The sequence below is a fragment of the Pseudophryne corroboree genome, chromosome 12, assembly GCF_028390025.1.
Source record: "Pseudophryne corroboree isolate aPseCor3 chromosome 12, aPseCor3.hap2, whole genome shotgun sequence".
NCBI classification, from domain to species: domain Eukaryota; kingdom Metazoa; phylum Chordata; class Amphibia; order Anura; family Myobatrachidae; genus Pseudophryne; species Pseudophryne corroboree.
This window is the reverse complement of record NC_086455.1, coordinates 51230677-51252165: the sequence shown is the minus strand read 5'-3', so window position 1 is coordinate 51252165 and position 21489 is coordinate 51230677. Positions and strand designations below refer to the sequence as shown.

The following is a 21489-nucleotide window of genomic DNA, read 5'->3' as shown; positions in this document are numbered from 1 at the left end:
TGGAGGTCGGAGTAGCACTATCTCGGATACTGCTACAACAGCACGGGTGGATTCTAAATATTCCAAAATCGCAGCTGATCCCGACGACAAGTCTGCTGTGCCTAGGGATGATTCTGGACACAGTCCAGAAAAAGGTGTTTCTCCCGGAAGAGAAAGCCAGGGAGTTATCCGAGCTAGTCAGGAACCTCCTAAAATCAGTGCATCATTGCACAAGGGTCCTGGTAAAGATGGTGACTTCCTACGAAGCAATTCCATTCGGCAGATTTCACGCAAGAATTTTTCAGTGGGATCTGCTGGACAAATGGTCCGGATCGCATCTTCAGATGCATCAGCGGATAACCCTGTATCCAAGGACAAGGGTGTCTCTCCTGTGGTGGTTACAGAGGGCCGCAGATTCGGCATTCAGGATTGGATGCTGGTGACCACGGAGGCCAGCCCGAGAGGCTGGGGAGCAGTCACACAAGGAAAAAATTTCCAGGGAGTGTGATCAAGTCTGGAGACTTTTCTCCACATAAATATACTGGAGCTAAGGGTAAATTTATAATACTCTAAGCTTAGCAAGACCTCTGCTTCAAGGTCAGCCGGTATTGATCCAGTGGGAAAAACATCACGGCAGTCGCCCACGTAAATAGACAGGGCGGCACAAGAAGCAGGAGGGCAATGGCAAAAACTGCAAGGACTTTTCGCTGGGCGGAAAATCATGTGATAGCACTGTCAGCAGTGTTTCATTCCGGGAATGGAAACTGGGAAGCAGACTTCCTCAGCAGGCACGACCTCCACCCGGCAGAGTGGAAACTTCATCGGGAAGTTTTCCACATGATTGTAAACCGTTGGGAAATACCAAAGGTGGACATGATGGCGTCCCGTCTGAACAAAAAACGGGACAGGTATTGCGCCAGGTTAAGAGACCCTCAGGCAATAGCTGTGGACGTTCTGGTAACACCATGGATGTACCAGTCGGTGTATGTGTTCCATCCTCATAAGTCTCAGTACCTTAGGTATGAGAAGCAAAGACGTAGAGGAGTAAGAACTATACTCATGGCTCCGGATTGGCCAAGAAGGACTTGGTACCCGGAACTTCAAGAGATGCTCACAGAGGACTTATGGCCTCTGCCGCTAAGAAGGGACTTGTTTCAGCAAGTACCATGTCTGTTCCAAGACTTACCGCAGCTGCGTTTGACGGCATGGCGGTGGAACGCCGGATCCTAAGGGAAAAAGGCATTCCGGAAGAGGTCATTCCTACCCTGGTCAAAGCCAGAAAGGAGGTGACCGCACAACATTATCACCACATGTGGCAAAAATATGTTGCGTGGTGTGAGGCCAGAAAGGCCCCACGAAGAAATTTCAACTCGGTCGATTCCTGCATTTCCTGCAAACAGGAGTGTCTATGGGCCTCAAATTGGGGTCCATTAAGGTTCAAATTTCGGCCCTGTCGATTTTCTTCCAGAAAGAAGTGGCTTCAGTTCCTGAAGTCCAGAAGTTTGTCAAGGGAGTATTGCATATACAACCCCCTTTTGTGCCTCCAGTGGCACTGTGGGATCTCAACGTAGTTCTGGGATTCCTCAAATCACATTGGTTTAAAACCAGTCAAATCTGTGGATTTGAAGCATCTCACATGAAAAGTGACCATGCTCTTGGCCCTGGCCTGGACCAGGCGAGTGTCAAATTGGTGGTTTTTTTCTCAAAAAAGCCCATATCTGGTTGTCCATTTGGACAGGGCAGAGCTGCGGACTCGTCCCCAGTTCTCTCCCTAAGGTGGTGTCAGTGTTTCACCTGAACCAGCTTATTTTGGTGCCTTGCGCCTACTAGGGACTTGGAGGACTCCAGGTTGCTAGATGTTGTCAGGGCCCTGTAAATATAGGTTCCAGGACGGCTGGAGTCGGGAAAACTGACTTGCTGTTATCCTGTATGCACCCAACAAACTGGGTGCTCTTGCTTCTAAGCAGACTATTGCTAGTTGGATGTGTAATACAATTCAGCTTGCACATTCTGTGGCAGGCCTGCCACAGCCAAAATATGTAAATGCCCATTCCACAAGGAAGGTGGGCTTATCTTGGGCGGCTGCCCGAGGGGTCTCGGCTTTACAACTTTGCCGAGCGGCTATTTAGTCAGGGGCAAACACGTTGGTAAAATCCTACAAATTTGATACCCTGGCTAAGGAGGACCTGGAGTTCTCTCATTCGGTGCTGCAGAGTCATCCGCACTCTCCCGCCCGTTTGGGAGCTTTGGTATTATCCCCATGGTCCTTTCAGGAACCCCAGCATCCACTAGGACGATAGAGAAAATAAGAATTTACTTACCGATAATTCTATTTCTCGGAGTCCGTAGTGGATGCTGGGCGCCCATCCCAAGTGCGGATTATCTGCAATACTTGTACATAGTTACAAAAATCGGGTTATTATTGTTGTGAGCCATCTTTTCAGAGGCTCCGCTGTTATCATACTGTTAACTGGGTTCAGATCACAGGTTGTACAGTGTGATTGGTGTGGCTGGTATGAGTCTTACCCGGGATTCAAAATCCTTCCTTATTGTGTACGCTCGTCCGGGCACAGTATCCTAACTGAGGCTTGGAGGAGGGTCATAGGGGGAGGAGCCAGTGCACACCACCTGATCCTAAAGCTTTACTTTTTGTGCCCTGTCTCCTGCGGAGCCGCTATTCCCCATGGTCCTTTCAGGAACCCCAGCATCCACTACGGACTCCGAGAAATAGAATTATCGGTAAGTAAATTCTTATTTTTTTGCATATGATGTTTCTTTTACTATCCTATCTATTTACTGCAAGATCCGACATATCACGAGTGCAGCACTCGTGATATGTCAGATCTAGGGGGATCCGATCCGATGCCCACGGGAACGCGCAACGGATCGGGGGAAAAGCACACTGAAAATGCCTGATTTCACCCAATATATCGGGCCGAATGCCTGAATTGGGCTTAAATCGGGCATAATCGGCCTAGTGTATGGGGCCCTTTACTCACACGATTGCCTGGGTTTTTCTGTACTAGGTAGAGGCATGATTGTCACAAGTCTGCTCTACACTTGGTTGCTATTCTAGGAAGTGTGACTTTGCTGGGAAATATCAGAACCTTGCATCTGCATACATAAAACACTGCTTTTAAAGACCTTTAACCTTCAAATCAAAATAGTTTTACATAAAATAGCTAGTAATTGTGCTCACAGTTAGACACGTTTCACTTTTATAACTAGACCTATTGATTACCTGAATTGACAGGAAACTGATGGCGGAGCTTGCAGTGTGGTAGATCATGAGGTTACATGTGATCTCCTCTCTGGATAGAGAATTAATTTTACGTTAAAATGTAGTTACAGGAGGACTCCACCCCAGATACTTTTTCCAACAATACATCTCCATCAAATGACCACAACCACAAGGGCCTATTCTCAGGATCCACCTGGTCCAGCAAATGCGTGCTACTGGCGGCTGTGGGGCAGAAGTCAATAATGGGCAATACAGATTGCCATTTATACCCTGAGTTATATATTACTGTGTAACTGGCTAATCTTATATTATCTTATGATACAATATTCATTTGTATAAATGGTGTCAGTATGATATACTGTTGGCTGGGATGCCAGCCATCCGTATACTGACAGCGGAATCCCGGCCACCAGTATGCTGGCAGCAGGGCATCCGCTAGAAAGCCCCTTGCGGGCACGGTTATATTCTCCCTTTATGGGTGTTATGGACACCCACAGAAGGAGAATAGCCTTTATCGCCGGTATTCTGGTGTCAGCGTTTCAGCGCTTGTCGGAATTCCAGCGTCTGTTTTTTGATCGCCGGGATCCCAACTGGCGGTATGTTAACCACTTCCCGTATCTGACTATTTACAATTGAACATATAAGTTTGTTCTTATATGTTCTTGTTCTAATTGTTGGATTTCTGTCTTTTGAATTAGCATAGCGCCAGACAGTCTAAATCATGGGTCTTCAACCTGTGGCCCTCCAGCTGCTGTGGAACTACACGCCCCAGCATGCCCTGCCTCAGTTTTAGCATGCCTTAATAGCAGAACTGTGGCAGGGCATGCTGGGATGTGTAGTTCCACAGCAGCTGGAGAACCGCAGGTTGAAGACCCATGGTCTAAATAAATGAGAGCGTACATGAATATGTTAAAACAAATTCCATATTAAACAATGCGGTTTTGTATTGTATGAATATATGTTTTAGGTGTACTAGCCTTTATATCTGTTTTTGTGCTTATGTGATTGTGCTTGTTTTCCAGTCAAGTGGATTATCGTGCAAAACTCTGGGCTTGCAACTTCTGTTACCAGCGAAACCAGGTGAGAGAAATGCTGGTAATTACACAGTAATGATGGTAATAGCTGACTTAGGGTCTAATTCAGACTGGATCACTGCAACGATTGCAGTCTGGAGCCCTTTGCGGAGTCTGAAGCAGTCTGCAACCCTTTGCGGAGCCCAGTGAGATGCTAACAGCATCAATGAGGCAGAACCAGTCGCAAGGCAGGAGAGGGCATGCCAACGGCGGGATGCGGGCTGGACAACGCAGGCGTGTCCGGGCCTTTGCGGTGGTGGGTCGCGGCTGCGTGACGTCACAAGTAGCTGCTGCGACCCAGGAGCTACTCAGCGGCTGCAAAAGCATCGCCGCTGTGCACTGTTTTTGCCCCCTTGCAGGGGGAAGTGGGGGTGGGTAGGGCCTGATATGTGGGGCAGACTAGCATATCTACAGTCAGCTCTGGCTCACCCCCTTGGTGTGATGTTCAAGTGGCTTCTCAGCTCTTCCCGCTTACATACATTGTACTAGCGGTAAAAATTCTGTTATACACAGATAATGTTGCCTTGACCATGCAAAGATAAGGGAATAATTTTGTATGAAATATATGATAATATATTGTGATATGAGAAATGGAATGTATAAAGTGAGAATGAAAAGGGCTAGCAGGCTCTTTCAACTCCAACAGCCATATACTGTATACGTTTTTCTCAGGATTTACACCTGAATAGTTTGTAAGCTTTCTATTTATCATCTTCAATGCCGGGGATCCGTTTTATATTACTTTTCCAAATTGTATTTTCTCGGATGAATCCCATTCTTAGGAACCAAGTTGTTATTCCCAGGTCAGTTAACAGACATACTTCCAGGATGATTAGGAGATGCTTGTGATTAATTTTACAAGTGATAGACTCTCACACTTATTTCATCTTATACTCTATAATGAGACTGCAGATATTGGTATAAATAGGTGTAGTACTGCTGACCGGCGGTCAGGAGACCGCCGGTCAGCTTACCGACGCCGGGATCCCGGCGGGGAGGGGCGATTGCAGCAAGCCGCTTGGGGGCTCGCTGCGCTCGCCGCGCTGCGGGCTTGGTGGCGACCTGCGATCGCCACGGGTTCTATTCCCACTCTATGGGTGTCGTGGACACCCACGAGTGGAAATAGTCCCTGTTGGTCGGCATGCCGACCATCGGGATAGTGAGCCGTCGGGCTGGTGGAGGAGGTCATGTGACTGTCGGTCAGCTGACCGGCGGTCACATGAATACCACCCGGTATAAATGAATGTAATTCATGAAGAGATGGCCTTCTACAATTAACAGGGGTTAGTAAAGTCATATTTGTAATGTTTTATTTTTCAGCATTTTGTCCTATTGTTTTTCATTTTCTTAGATGTTTTAAAGGTTGGCAAATAACCATGGTATACACAATTTCTGTTTCAGTTTCCTCCCACATATGCCGGCATCTCAGAAATGAACCAGCCTGCAGAGCTCCTGCCACAGTTTTCCAGCATTGAATATGTGGTCCAGGTAACATAGATTCTTCCTGGCACTGTTTAATAACGTAGCCTGGTCCATCAGCATTTCATTGTTTGTCACTGTTCGCCTAACTTACTTGCTTTCATTTGTACCTTTCCACAACCAGCCATTGGGCACCTTATTAGACTGTCTGCACCTTCTTTCTTCAGCTTAGTTGCTTTGTTACCTGAACAGTGTCTTGTCTCTGTGTCTTGTCAACTAGGACTCATTTAACGCTTCTCCCATCTTTGTGGTTCAACCCTGTCATTTGTATTCAGTATTTCTAAGTTCATGGTTTCACTTTAGCTGAAGAAAAACAAAGGGCCCCATATACGAAAGAGGCTTAACCCCTTTACTACTAAGATTTCCGCTGTTTGGCACTGTGTAGCTTCGCCATCAATAGATGGTGAGAGCGATACTGTACCCAGCGTAGCCTTTCTGGCTTTAGCGCAGCTTTCCAGGTACTGTCAGGTAAAAACGTTGTGCACATGTGTATTGGCTGTCAGGATCCCGGCGTTCAGGAGATCGACGCCAGAATCCATGCAGCTGGTGAAATGACGCCGGACGGAATTCTGAGGTACGCCGGTTATTCCCATTTGGTTGGTGGGTCCATACCACCAACCGAGTGGGAATATAACCTGTGTCGAGAGCGAAGCGAGCCCGCCAGGAGACTTGCTGCAGGGATTCCAACAGACGGGTTGCCAATGTTGGTATAGTTACAGTCTGCTTCCCATCAGCCGGGATATCGTGTATTCCGTGCAGACTTCCCATTGCATATTCTCATGACACAGAAGCCCGTCACTGGCAGTGTCAAGCTGCCAGCTGCAGAGTGGAGGCACCACTGAAGAGGGGACGTCACTAGGCCTTGCCGGCGAGGTATTTAATACTACATTTCAGTGGCATATTTGTTAGTATCCCTGCATTACTAAAGTAAATATGCCATTGCTATCAAGACCATTTGTTTAATGGGGCACTAAGAGAAAGAGAATTGGCCAAAAGAGAATTGGTAGCTCCAATGTTAGATTTCTCCTCTACCAAATCTACTTTTAGTCCCAACTTCTTTGCCCATTATCCACCCTCAGCCCCTCTCTGTTCCCTCAGTGCTATTTTCTTCACCTATTTTTAAAGACATAATCTATCCATTCATAAATCTCCACTCCCCAGATCCAACACCCCGCTTCCACCTTCTCTTCCACTCCCTTATGCACGTTCTCTGATTCTAAAATCTACCCTACCCATCTCTCCAACTACTGCTATGTTTATATCCTTATCTTTGCCTTACCTTTCAGAATAATTGTTTTACAAAGTCTGCAGGCACATACTCCAAGCCAATATCTGATGCGATCCCTCAAAGCTCTAGGGGGTATATTTACTAAAATTCGTATTTGTGTCGATTTGGAGGGAGATTAAACACGAATGACATCGAATGTGTGAATTTGCAACTTTTTGAATTTTTTACGCCACATTTACTATGCTGTCGTATTCTGCATTTTCGTTTTTTCCGATGTCGATGTCATTCGTAATTTCGGCCAGTGTTTTACGGGAGTGATTAGTAAAACACTGCCGAACTTAACACAATGAATCCCGGCCGGATCTGTGAGATCCGTGCAGGGCTTCATTGTGTACCTTAAAAAAGTGTTTAAAGAGTAAAAAAATTTTTACAAATATGCGTGGGGTCCCAACTCCTAAGCATAACCAGCCTCGGGCTCTTTGAGCCGGTCCTGGTTGTAAAAATATGGGGGAAAAATGACTGGGGATCCCCCATTTTTTAACAACCTGCACCGGGCTCTGCGCCTGGTCCTGGTGCAAAAAATACAGGGGACAAAAAGCGTAGGGGTCCCCCGTATTTTTTGAACCAGCACCGGGCTCCACCAGTCAGAGAGATAATGCCACAGCTGGGGGACACTTTTGTCTTGGTCCCTGCGGCCCTGGCATTAAATCACTAACTAGTCACCCCTGGCCGGGGTACCCTGGAGGAGTGGGAACCCCTTAAATCCAGGGGGGTCCCCCCTCCAGCCAACCAAGGGCCAGGGGTAAAGCCCGAGGCTGTCCTTCCCCAACCAAGGGTGGCGGATGGGGGGCTGATAGCCATAGTGTAAAAAAATAATACTGTTTCTCTTTCATCCATCTGGGGGACGCTGCGCACTTACTAATGGGTTAGAGTGTGTGGGATTGGGAGTTTGGCACAGAACCTATAAAAAACTAACTCCTCCCCCCTCTAACCCCTCCCATCTCCTTCCTGCTCAGCAGATTACCTCAGTTTTAGTTTTGTGCCTGAGGAGTACAGGCACAGATTCCTTCAGTGTAGATTTTAGTTAGGTTTCTGTTGTTTATTTTGATTTTACTTATGTGTGCTTAGTCCCTGTTTACAGGAGACACGTATACTAGGAGTGGGGTTAGTTAGTTATGTGTCTCCCACTCCCCAGAGCCTCTAAGAAGCCACCATACTCTTAGTCACTGGGGCTTACTTGATGCAGGATGGATTTCCTAGGAGGCACTGTACTGGTAAGACAGCCACAACCTGCCTGGGCAGCGTTGGGCTGTTATTGCATATATGGTATTTATAATAATTGTATTTATTATTGTGCAGCGCTGGTGTATGCGGACCCCCCTCCCTGCTCAGAGCGGACGGAGCGGTTCAGTCCCGCTTCCGCCGCTCATTTCATGGAAGCCGCGTCTTGTCAGACAGCAGCGGTAGTCATTTCAATGATTTTACGGAGCTCAGTTGCGGGGGTGGGGAGGCTGTACCGCAGCGGGACGCAGGAGGATTTTGTGTTCGCGCCCCGTTCTCCCGCCCAACAGCGTCTTACCGCCGCCGTCCTCTCTCTGTGGGGGCAGGACTCAGCTATAGGCGCCATCTTCTATCTCTGCAAGAGACCATCCGTCAGGTCAGCGGGGGATACTGCGCTGCACATAACACAGCGTCTCACCCTGTTAGTACAGGCGGAGAGCAGCAAAAACAACAAGTATAACACAGCCCTTTCATATGCTCTAGAGCTCGTTTATTCTAAGGGATTCTTTAGTGCTCTTTAGTGATCCTTTAGTACATATATTTCGGTAATCTCACTGTAATAGAGTTATTTTTACCTCACCCTGTTTATTACACAGGCGGGGATTTTTTCTTAACTAGTGTTGTGCTATTCTAAATTGACAACAGTTGTTTACATCATGTTATAAAAGGAGCGTTATAGCTCAGTCGGTAGAGCTGGACCACAGCACAGAGTTATGAGACATTATTGTGTGCTATGATTGTGGCATTGTATATTCCATGGTTGTAAACAGCAAATCTCCTAAAGGAACGACAAGTTCAGTAGTTTACTACACAGGAGCTCCAATAGCTTTGTGGGCTAATGCTGTGTATTAGTAAGATAGACTAAACACAGGTTTGATTCCCATATACATTAAATTGCACAATGTGGCTCCAGACTTCCTAAAGGTAGCACGGACACAGGTACCCCATGCTCCAGGACACCAGTTGCAGAGCAGCCGGGAGGTTCCAGGGATCAGTTTATGCCTCTGTGGGCCAGACACATCTCAATCCAGAATAATACAGATGGAGTAGTGGTTAGCATTGCTGCCTCACAGCACTGAAGCCATGAGCTTGTTTACATAGAAGTATATGAATATACCAAGCAGGTTTAAATTGCTCTACAGTCTTGGCCTCTGCCACCTCTCATGGGAGGCTGTTCCACTTGTTCACTACCCCTTCTGTGAGGAAATATTTTCCTTAAATTTCCCCTGAACCTGCCTCCCTCCAGTTCAGTGTATGCCCCTAACTGTGTGAAGTTATATATGTATATATATATATATATATATATATATATATTCCCTGCACTTGCAGGGATGGGGGTTCCAGGACCGGTCCACAAATACCGGTATTCTTTGAGTATATTTTTCCTTACAATATGTCAATGTAATGGGTCTGGTACTCTGTTTACTACTTAGCCGCTAGTCTTGGTAAAAAGATCACTACTTGACCTTTTGGCTAGGATCAAGTGTAGTTTCTGTTCTTATCAGTTTAATATCGGATACGTTCCCTATGTGGGGGCCATGTATTAAATATATGTTTAGAACAGAAAAATGGAAGAAGAGATTGCTCCGTCCACTCCACGCATTGACTCGGTATTGCAGTACCTCCGGGACCGGTGCACCTTTCAAAACAAGGACAGACTATTTCTATTTCTTGTACACTATGTACTTATGATTTGCCAAATTGCTGAACAAAGCTCCTTAATCAGTTCATACTGTGCAGCGAGTCTGGTCTTTGACAGACAATATAGCTCCTTTACTTCAGAGGCATTTCTGAGGCTTCATCTACAGAAAATGGTGAGATAAATCCTGTCAGTGAGGATCCTTCAGGATAGAAATAAGAAATAATCTACTGAATTTCTTGGTTTCCACCTCTTCCTTCACGTGAGAGAATGTTGATGGAAGTCTGACTACACACCTGATGAAATAGTTTATATTTCCAGGGAAATGTGTCTGTCTCTAATACATACTGTTTTCGGTTCAATTTCGGTGTTCTCAGTATTAGAGACAGTATTTCTTTATCCTTTCGCTGATGAAGACACTGATCTAATGAAGGTTGCACTAATAATTAGTGGACGCATCCATCATGGGAGAGCCTAAGGCAACTGTCTTTACTAAAGTACAGTATGTGACCTTAACAGTCACCACAGATTGACAACGGTGAGGCCGTTATTATATTAGTATTCATTCTGACAGGAATATTCCTACGCCCTCTCCGGGCTTATGCATGAATCTTTAAACCGGTTGCATTATGCAAGTTATCCATTCTTGGGGCAGCTGATCCTTTTCAAATTATCCATTGACTGTTTTGGTCTCTCAAGCTCTATTCCCTATCTATTTATTATTGCATCTTTTCCCTGGCTATATTTTGGTTGCGAATCGTAAAATTCTACTTCCAAATTAAAGCGTACTTTGCAGGCGGGAGCAAATAACTCTATCAGTAAGGTGTATGCCTGCGGTATAACAGGTCGTGGGTTCTCATCCTGAGGATAATAGCTGAGAAATGGGTATTTTAACCTATGTCAGAAAAATGGGTATTCTTTTGGGAGGCATTTGTATGCCTAGAACACGGACTTCCAATGTGCCCTCTGCAGGGGCCACGGAGTCGGACAGTCTGGTTCCCAGTGGGGAGGACACCAGCTTTCTCAGAGTCCACTGATCCGTTGGATGTACTGAATTTGTATCACGAACATATATTCTGAATCTTGGGGAACACGTACCAAGCAAGAATCTTTAGTGCCCATCTTAGACGGGCTCTAATCATTGCAATCTGTTCGCTATCTAACAGGAGTATTCAGTCCAATCCTTTTTCCGTCATCTGGGCATCGCTACCATTTTGGGTCAGTTGTTAAAAAAAAAAAAAAAAAAAAAAGCAGCTGTCTCATGCACTTTTTTTCTACAACGGACCTTAGTTCTGGATTTCTTCCTTCGCAGAAGGTGTTATTCATGGGTATTCTTTTCGATACCTGGTATCTCGAATGTTGGCGGAGTGCAGGATTTACTGACCAGAATAGACTCAGGGGTCAGACATACACTTCCTCTGCAGGACAGTGGCGATTTTATAGGTGGCTCCATTCCCCCGGTCTCCTGCCTGGTTTCTTCAATCTCAGATTAAAGGTTATTAATCTCAGGCAGGATTGAGTTTACGTAAACAGCAGTTTAGTTTCTCTATTAAAATACCAAGATATTTTCATTGGTCGATCTTTTCGTTTGGCTACACAATCCAGATCTAACTTATAGGACTTCATTCTGTCTCGACATAGAGGGTCATAACCACAGTCAAAAGTTTCAGACATTACGTTTTTTTTGGTTTCAACTCTGGCGTTTTCTATGAAACTGATGTCCGAAGTGGAAATATCACTTCCAATCTACGGGCGATCTACAACGCCTTGACTCCAGCTCAATGTCTTCTACAGGGTCTATCCACTGTGACCTATATCAATTGTTCTGTGACACTTGTAGCTGGAGAGACATCGGAACAGTATCTAACATATGCAGAGGGCGGAATTTTGGATCCCGGCAGTGTCTGTCATCTCCAGTTCCAGAATGGGCAACTGGGAAGCAGATTTCCTGAATCTTCAGGCTGTTCTTCCTTAAAGTATGTGAAATCAACAGGGATTTCTGGCTTTGGTGTGTCTATAACTAGCCGACATAGACCTCAGGGCTTCATTGGTACTGTGATCGTTTCGGGAATCCTCTTGTGGCAATCGTAGACGCCGTGTCAGCTCCTTGTCACTTTCATCTAGCATATTTATTCTGCCTCTGGCAACATCTAGTGAGTACCTCAACGCATTTGACCAGTGGCTCTTTCGGTTTTCCTAATCCGCTTCGGATTTGCCTGTTGACTCTGTTCTGCAATGTTATGGCCCAGAGTGACCAGGGCTCCTTACAGGGTACCTTTTCGGCCAGCTCTCCACTCCCAACCTTTACGTCATCACTGGGATTTTGTCTATTCTGCCGCTGACGGCGTGATTGTGGAAAACAATGTCATCAAGCCCTACTACGTTTCTGGCTCTCTAACCAATCACAGTGCCAGAACACTTGTCATCGTTTGTGTGTATTTAACGGTCACTCAGCTGGAGTTCTTAGTCCTTTCCGCCTCTTATCTTTTCTACAACACAGTTGTCAGAACTACTTTGTCTTCTTATCTTAGCAGACTGGGTTCTGCTCTAGAATTTACTTTCCAGAATGGCTCCTGTTTCTCCTTTCCGGCCTCTGGACTCTGGTTGAGTTGCGGTTTCTTTTCTCTTACAGTGTTTTGGTTTATGCAGTTAGGGTGGTTTTACTTACAAACCACAAGTTGTATTGGTTTTCCCTCTCCTTCAGCACATTGGGCTTCTTGTGTCGTCCCAGGCTTGTCCGGGGCGGGTCGGTAATTGGCCTTATTGGTTGTTGTTCAAACCTTAACTCTTACCTTGTTGGGTTTGTTTGCTGCACCCAAGCGTGGCTGGCTGGCCAATAAGAACAGGGTGATGTGCTGGGTTAATTCTGCTATTCAGCAGGCTTAGATTTCTTAGGCGTTGCCTGTTCCTGATTCCTTAGGGGCTCATTCGACTCGACCTGTTGGAGCCTCTTGGGCTGTTCACAGTGGTGTATTCGTCGAGCAACTGCGTAGAGCGACGACCTAGTCGTCTGTACATACCTTCACGAAATTCTTCCGTTTTTCATACTTTTGGTTTGGAGACTGCCTCTGTTAGGCATCAAAGTTTGCAGACTGCTATGTCGTCTGTGTCTCCCTCCTCTAATTAGCTTGCTTTGGGAAATCCCATTAGTAAGTGCGCAGCGTCCCCCAGATGGATGAAAGAGAAATAGGGATTTTTGTTTACTTACCGTAAAATCTCTTTCTCTGATTCCATCTGGGGGACGCTGCGATCCCTCCCGTATATATATTCTGTTCTGCCTCTTCCGGCTTTGCTAAACGTTAACTGAGGTAATCTGCTGAGCAGGAAGGAGATGGGAGGGGTTAGAGGGGGGAGGAGTTAGTTTTTTATAGGTTCTGTGCCAAACTCCCAATCCCACACACTCTAACCCATTAGTAAGTGCGCAGCGTCCCCCAGATGGAATCAGAGAAAGAGATTTTACGGTAAGTAAACAAAAATCCCTATTTTTTGTAGCAGTACTACAAGTCCCAGCAAGCCTCCCCCGCAAGCTGGTACTTGGAGAACCACAAGTACCAGCATGCGGTGGAAAAACGGGCCCGCTGGTACCTGTAGTTCTACTACCAAAAAAATACCCAACAAAAAACAGAACACACACACACCGTGACAGTAAAACTATATTACATACATGCACACCTACATACACACATACTTACCTATGTTCACACGAGGCTCAGTCCACTTCTCCACGTAGAATCCCGGGGTACCTGTAAATAAAATTATACTCACACAATCCAGTGTAGCTCCGTCCTCTTTGTAATCCACGTACTTGGCAAAAAAATAAGCCGAAAAACCAGAACCACGCACTGAAAGGGGTCCCATGTTTATACATGGGACCCCATTCCCCGACTGCCGGGACCCCCCGTGACTCCTGTCAAAGAGGGTTCCTTCAGCCAATCAGGGAGCGCCTATGCGCTACATTGTATCTCTGCTGTGCGCTGCCTGACTGACAGCTCAGGAGCGCACAGCCAATCAGGAGAGTGCCATGACGTGGCGCTCCCTGATTGGTTGAAGGGACCCTCTTTGACAGGAGTCACGGGGGGTCCCGGCAGTCAGGGAATGGGGTCCCATGTGTAAACATGGGACCCCTTTCAGTGCGTGGTTTGGTTTTTTCGGTTTGTTTTTTTGCCAAGTACGTGGATTACAAAGAGGACGGAGCTACACTGGATTGTGTGAGTATAATTTTATTTACAGGTACCCTGGGATTCTACGTGGAGAAGTGGACCGAGCCTCGTGTGAACATAGGTAAATATGTGTGTATGTAGCTGTGCATGTGTGTAATAAAGTTTTACTGTCACGGTGTGTGTGTTCTGTTTTTTTTGTAGTAGAACTACAGGTACCAGCGGGACCGTTTTTCCACTGCATGCTGGTACTTATGGTTCTCCAAGTACCAGCTTGCGGGGGAGGCTTGCTGGGACTTGTAGTACTGCTACAAAAAACAATATTCTTTTTTTTTTACACTATGGCTATCAGCCCCCCATCCGCCGCCCTTAGATGGGGGGGACAGCCTCGGGCTTCACCCCTGGCCTTTGGGTGGCTGGAGGGGGGGACCCCTGGATTTAAGGGGTTCCCACTCCTCCAGGGTACCCCGGCCAGGGGTGACTAGTTAGTGATTTAATGCCAGGGCCGCAGGAACCAAGATAAAAGTGTCCCCTGGCTGTGGCATTATCTCTCTGACTAGTGGAGCCCGGTGCTGGTTCAAAAAATACTGGGGACCCCTACGCTTTTTGTCCCCTGTATTTTTTGCACCAGGACCAGGCGCAGAGCCCGGTGCTGGTTGTTAAAATATGGGGGATCCCCAGTCAATTTTTCCCCTGTATTTTTACAACCAGGACCGGCTCAAAGAGCCCGAGGCTGGTTATGCTTAGGAGGGGGGACCCCACGCAATTTTTCCCCCTGATTTTTAACTATTTCACACCCCTTCCCACTGATAAACATGCACGGATCTCACTGATCCGTGCATGCCTATCAGAACACGGTAAAAAAGCAGGTCTATTTTAAAACTGCTTTTTTTTTTTACGAGTTGTATTTTTTCACGGCAGTGTTTGGCTATTGCCGGCAGTGTTTCTGAGTTCGAATTTTTAGTAAATTACTGAGTTGTATCAAATAACAGGCGTATTTGACCGATGGTGTATTCATTCGTATTTTTTTTCTTTGCCTTCCAAAAAAATACGAATGCCCTCATCACTGCCGAGATTTGGGTTTAGTAAATTCCAGAGATGACACTTTGAAGAAAAACACCAAATTGGTCAAAATCGGGAGCTTAGTAAATATACCCCTAGGTGCACAAATACACTTCTTCAGCCTCCATTACCAATTCTATACAGATGACACCCAATCTACTTCTCATTCCCTGACTTCTCTCATTTTATTTAAACTCATATGTCCAACTTTCCCTCAACCATTTTCCCTTGGATGTCCCAACTCTAATACTCAATATGACCAGAATACAGAGTTCACCATCTTTACTCCTGCCTGTATCACTGCTCCATCTCGTAGTCTCCAGTTCCCCATACTCAATGACTTCATGCCATCCTTCATTCTGTACTCGGCTTCACTCCTCACATCCAGTCCCTTGCACTGTTCTGTCACCTCCTTCAAAACATTGCCAGAATACAACCCTTTCTCACTCAGGACATTACCAAAACCATTATATGTTCTCTCATTATTTCCTGTCTTTACTACTGCATCTGCCTTTCCTCACCTGTCTATCCCAATTTTAAATGCCGTGGCAAGTCTAAACTTTGACTCTGACTTTGTCACAAACTGCTATCACTCCTGCTCTATTAGATCTCCCCTGGTATGCCTGGCATCCTCTATGATTATCATACATCACTCCTGCCTCCAAAACGTTATGATTCTTTTTATGGCACTCCCTAGCCTGCATGACCAGATTCTCTCACAAACTTCAATCTTTCAGAAGTTATCTCAAGACCCTCAACTTCTCTATCTCATCCTTTCCTCAAATTATAGCATTCCCGTTGCACACTACCAGACGTTATCCATCTCTCTAGCCCTTATTGTCTACTCTTTGTCTACTGTCTGCACAGCCTTATGGGGAATGTTTTTTCCCTCTGTCTAAAAACACAAAATAGATATCCCACTTGAAAATGCCCTATACACAAATGCAACAATTTGTACACATCATAGACTTTTTCAAGAAATGTGCTGTAGTCTGATACTGTCTGATTCTGTACACAACTGTTTGTAGCATTTGTTATGAGTCATGTAAACTAGAGAAACTCCATCCTGTGCCCCGCTCAATGACATGGTGCAGATTGTTTAAATGTGCTGTAATATATATCATTAATTCATAATGCTTTGATTAAAGCATCTAACAGAATGCACGGAAGTCTAATAACTACTTTATATGGGTTTAAGTATTTTGGAGGAGCTAATGTTCTTTGACATCATATACCCACAGCGAGGTCCACAGATGCCACTTATCTTTCTATATGTTGTGGACACTTGTATGGAGGATGAAGACCTTCAAGCTCTGAAGGAGTCAATGCAAATGTCTCTGAGTCTCCTGCCTCCAACAGCATTGGTGGGACTTATCACCTTTGGACGGATGGTGCACGTACATGAACTGGGATGTGAAGGCATTTCTAAGAGCTATGTTTTCCGTGGAACCAAAGATCTGACAGCAAAACAACTACAGGTGAATTACAGATGTCAGAACCTGTTCCTTACAGCTGGGGATATTCATCATGTTCGCTTTTAGCCTTTGTCACATCACATTTCCATGACTCAGAGCAGATGTGATCTAGGGTAATGAAAATGTAAAGCTGGCTACACGCTAGCCATTCGGACTGCTCTTCACTAATGAGCCAATCCTGTTCATTTAGATGGCAAAATTGGATGAAACGTGTCAGTTTAGCCACTTAGGCCAAATGTCTGGACAACCTCTGGTATGGCAGGGCCTAACCACACTCGCTGGCCCAGGGCGGTTACCTGCAGTTATCTTCTGGCCACGTTTACAGTTCTGTTAATTTATTTTTCTCAGATTATAGGAAATGGGAGCAGTTTCAGGCCTACATTGGGCCACTTTACCTGTGTCACCTGCAGTATCTCAGCATGTGATGGCGGCATTATACTCCTATGAAAATGAGTAACTTATGTATGCACCACTGTGGTGCTACAAAATTGCTGTTGCGCCTCAAGCACACATCAACAGTTCATCCAGTCTTAATGCACTTAAAATGTAAAACCTGAACCATCAAATTCAGATGCTTAGTTTCAAACATTCTGACCTGTTATTAGACTGTTACTGTCACTTTGTATACCTGGGTTTTAAATCATTTAATGTTCAATTTTAGGAAATGTTATCACTTACAAAAGCTTCCGTTGCTCAGGCTGGACGTGGGCCGCAAGTTCAGCAACCTCCTCCCTCAAATAGGTATGTGTAGTATTCTTGTAACTAAAGCAGCATACATCACATTGAGAGGCATTTATCACATCAGTACTCCCAGAAGTGGGAATGCTCATTTCTGTTGGGCAGGGTATTCTGGCGAGTTCACTAAGGTTTGCTGGTGGTAAGACTACCAATGCCGGCATCCCGATAGTTTCAATTCTGACAGATGGGCGGTAAGACTGCTCTCCCTGTTCCCAATCCACTAACCCTAACTTTCCCTTCCTGTAGCCTAACCCTAACCTCCCCTCTTAGTGCCTTACCATAACACCCCCCTCCCCCCCCACCCAGTGGTGCCTAAACCTAAAAGCCCCTCCCCCCAACCCCCACCGCAGACTGATCTTTACTCCTACCCCCTTAGTGCCTAAATCTAACACCCCCCCCCGGTAGTGCCTAACCCTAGCCCACCCACCCTACAGCCTAACACCCCTCTCTTCCACCCCCAGGATCCTGACAGCCAGCATCTTGACCACATCCCGCTTTGACCCTTACGGGATTGTGTACTTTGTATTTGTGTATTGTTGACAGTTTATAAGTAGACTATTTTAGATAGCGTAAAGGTGATCAACTGGTGTATAAAATCCCTCACAATTGGTACATAAATCACTTGGTAATGTCACAAATCATGTATTCACAGAAAAAAACTTGAATTCTACATTATACATACGATGCATTATACTGCTAGTAGTATTTAATATATATATATCTATATATATATATATATATATATCGAACACAAAAATACTCTTCTTATGCGCTATATTACAGCAGAACTTAGGCTGGAACCCCTGTTAGCGAGAACATATACAAAGTACGTAAAAACAAAAATATCCAAGTGCACTAATGTATTCAATACTGAATTTACTTCAGGACTGAAGATGTAGACTGATTTTGATATTGAGTGTACCAAGAGTCTTTGATGGCTGAATAAATTCAGGACACCTGAAACAGACCCACTCACCAAGAAATATCACCCAAAAAATAATATTTCTCCTTCATCCACTAGGGGCCACTGGAGTGTAGTTACAATGGGGAAATAGTAGGTAGTAATGGGGAGCTGGCACTTTAAAAATTCTCACACTGTGGCTAGCTCCTCCCCTACTATATCCCCTCCAAGCCAGTCTTAGTTTAGTGCCCGAGGTAGCTGGTTCACTTGGGTTTAGCTGAAGAATTTTTTCTTTTTCTTTATTATTTTATTTTTCTTACACACACTCACAGACTGGCAGCTCTGCCACTGCCAGTCTGCACCGTGGGAGCTGCCGGCGGGGTCCCATCGCAGCTGCGTGCGGCTAGGGATGGGCCCCGGCTGAGGGAGACACTGAGCTCTCCTGAGTTGGCGGACACCGCTGCGTGCGGTGCGTGTCGCGGCCACTCCATCCAGCAGAAGATTCCGGCAGCATGGCAGTGGTGAGTATCAAAAATGGTCGGACACCGCTGCGTGCGGCGTGTGTCGGGACCACTCCATCACAGAAGATTCCGGCCGGACACCGCTACGGCAGCGCGTGTCGGGGCCACTCCATCAGAAGGACAGCGGTGAGTACAATCTCCCCCCCTCCAGACTGATGTGTGATTTTACATAATATGGAGTGAGACTCTTAGATGTGATGGTCTTTACTGTGCAGCCCCTACACTGAAAAGCATCCACAGTAGCCCAGTGGATACGTAACCGGGCTAGGGTGAGAGAGGTCGTTGAACTTGGCGCCTTTATGTGGGGGGCGGAGCTTCAGCCCGCTCGGTAAGCGGGCTCAGCGCTCTTCAATCCCCGGCTGCTGCAGACAGGCAGCGGGGCGATACATTTACACTGCCCGGCCGCACAAGCTTACAGACAGCCGGGTCATACATTTGAAAATTTAAAACTGGTGCCGGAGCAGAGGGGCGGAGCTAACTCCCGCTCCGTCCGGCGGGCTCAGACTCTCAGCATACAGGCGGCCGGGGGGGGTTACACACCGCTCCCCGGCCGCAGCATATATTACAATGTACGGGCGCTCCCCGGCAGCAGCAAACAGGCGGCCGGGGGTTACATTTACTCCGACCGCAGCAAGGCGGCCGGGGGATACATTTGCGCGCCGAGGCAGGGGGGGCGGAGCTAACTCCCGCTCTGTACGGCGGGCTCTCTCCGCTCCCCGCGCCGCTGCAGCACGCCGCTCCAGTGTGTGTGTGTAGGGTCTCACACTGAAGACTCATTCCTCTCCTGGTTGTGCAGGGAGGATTTCTGTGCAGGTAGGAGGGGTGAGTAAAGGCTTATAACCCGCTGTACTCAGCTGGCTCCCAGGTCTCACTGTCGCTAGGCAACAGACCCTGGCTCTGGGGTTTTTAGCTTTCCAGACTTCATGTTGCTAAAATATAGATACATTCCTCCTGCAGTAGAGTCCTCTGCCCGGCATTTCCTACATGTAGATCAGGACACCTGCTCTATTACAGGAGCTGGGACTCAGCTCATTAATAATTTAAAAATATACTGTGCAGTATTTATTTACCTACAAATACACAGTATTTATCTACCCTATTGGGTTCACGGTATTTATCTACCCGGTGGGTTTCACGGTGGTGTGTGTGTATATATACATATATAGTTATGTTTGTATGTGTGTATATATATATATATATATATATATATATTTAAGTGTGTGTGTGGGTATGTATATAGATATATCCATACAATACCATATATAGGGAATAAAACAAACACTTCCGCAATGTTTTCTAGAAACAGAATACCCTACCTGGCCACATAACGTTTAAACCCATCTTTTCTCGCAGGACTGGTCACCATTTTGAAAAGCCAGCGGAACCTCCGAGAAACATCTGGTGCACCTTAATTAGCGGTACACTACATACAGGGCGGGGTGTTGCCTTCCCTTTATTATTCCTTGGTGTCACTAGTTACTAATGCTATTTGTAATTGGGGAATGTGTGTAAGGCATCAGACAAATAGCGCTGTGGCTCAGTACGCTAGTAGCGGGTATCTGAACAGGGGTTTGAATCCAAACAAAACTTTAAGGAGAGCTCCTATAGCCTAGGGCTAAGACTCCTGTCCCACAGCGCAGCGCTACTGGTTCAGGTCTCCGCTGCTCCAGAAAGTTTATTTGAATCGTGTCGGTCACTACACATTATAGTGCAGACCTTGCATAGGGCTGTGTTTATTTAACCCACCTTTTCTCCTTTCGTTTGTCTCACCTGGGATAGTCAAAGAATTCCCTCTTAGGTGTGAAGTATGCGGTGGAGCCATCTGCATAGCCCTCCACGCACCTGCAGGACACTCCTGTTTGAACAGCTCAGATTATGCAGGTAATGTCACTGGTAACCAGAGACCTTGTACGTCATTTCACCTCTCCAGGTGTCTAAAGGAACCTGGTTAACTAACCTTCCATGTTACAATACTGATGATGTCTGTTTTCTGTGGAGTCTGAACCAGTGTCTCAGAATATCCAGGTGCATTATACAGCAGTTCGTCTGAGACTGCAGGTAAAGGAGGCGGACACGTCAAGTCCATCAGGGTTCCACGCCGAGGACGAAATGACAGCAACTGCTCCAGTTTCGGATAAGCTGGCCAGGCTCCGGTAGACGGCCGGCAGACGCCCGAATACACAATTTCAGGTATCAAACAATGTTTGTTTTCCTATCCTTTCCCCGCAGACGGCAGGAAAGGGTATCAGAACCTCTCCAGGGTATACCCCTCGATGTATCGCTGGTCCAACAAGCTGACGTTTTCCTGAGGCAACCTTGCTCAGGGATCCATCGACATAGGCGGCAGCGCGGTTCTACCGCGTCCGGAGCAGGTAGGTTGGGGTACAATTGCCCTCTAGGTTACAGGATGCTTCGCATCAGCAATTGATACTTTTGTACAGGTCAGAATCACGATTCTGCTTTATGTTCTTTGGAGGTCTCCTCGTCTGCAGACTCGGACCCTGCTTCTTCGCTTGGCTGTCTTAACCCGACGACCTGTGGGGCTGCGACAGTGACAGGTGAACATGAAATCCTACGGGGCAGATGGTTCTGGGGAAGGAACTTTCTGCAGGTTTTCTTGAACCATTGGAGGTAAGTCCACTCTGCTTTCTCCTACTACTGCCCCAGATCCAAGACAGACCTTTACTGGTCTCTCCTTAGATTTTTCCGTGCCCT

General features: G+C 46.3%; 1 protein-coding gene and 1 non-coding gene across 5 annotated transcripts in view; both read left to right on the top strand.

The window, feature by feature from the left end:
• The window catches only part of LOC134980612 (protein transport protein Sec23A), a 265943-nt gene that overhangs the window by 50823 nt on the left and 193631 nt on the right, over positions 1-21489 (top strand). For all 4 annotated transcript variants that reach the window (XM_063947502.1, XM_063947500.1, XM_063947503.1 and 1 more), the window contains exons 3-6: positions 4243-4300; positions 5695-5781; positions 16381-16617; positions 17276-17355. In XM_063947502.1, the coding sequence (XP_063803572.1) occupies positions 4243-4300; positions 5695-5781; positions 16381-16617; positions 17276-17355 (462 nt within the window). The remainder of the gene's footprint in view (positions 1-4242; positions 4301-5694; positions 5782-16380; positions 16618-17275; positions 17356-21489) is intronic.
• On the top strand, positions 9735-9925 carry LOC134981537 (U2 spliceosomal RNA). The gene has a single exon (XR_010190675.1). It is a non-coding gene; the product is annotated as a U2 spliceosomal RNA (small nuclear RNA).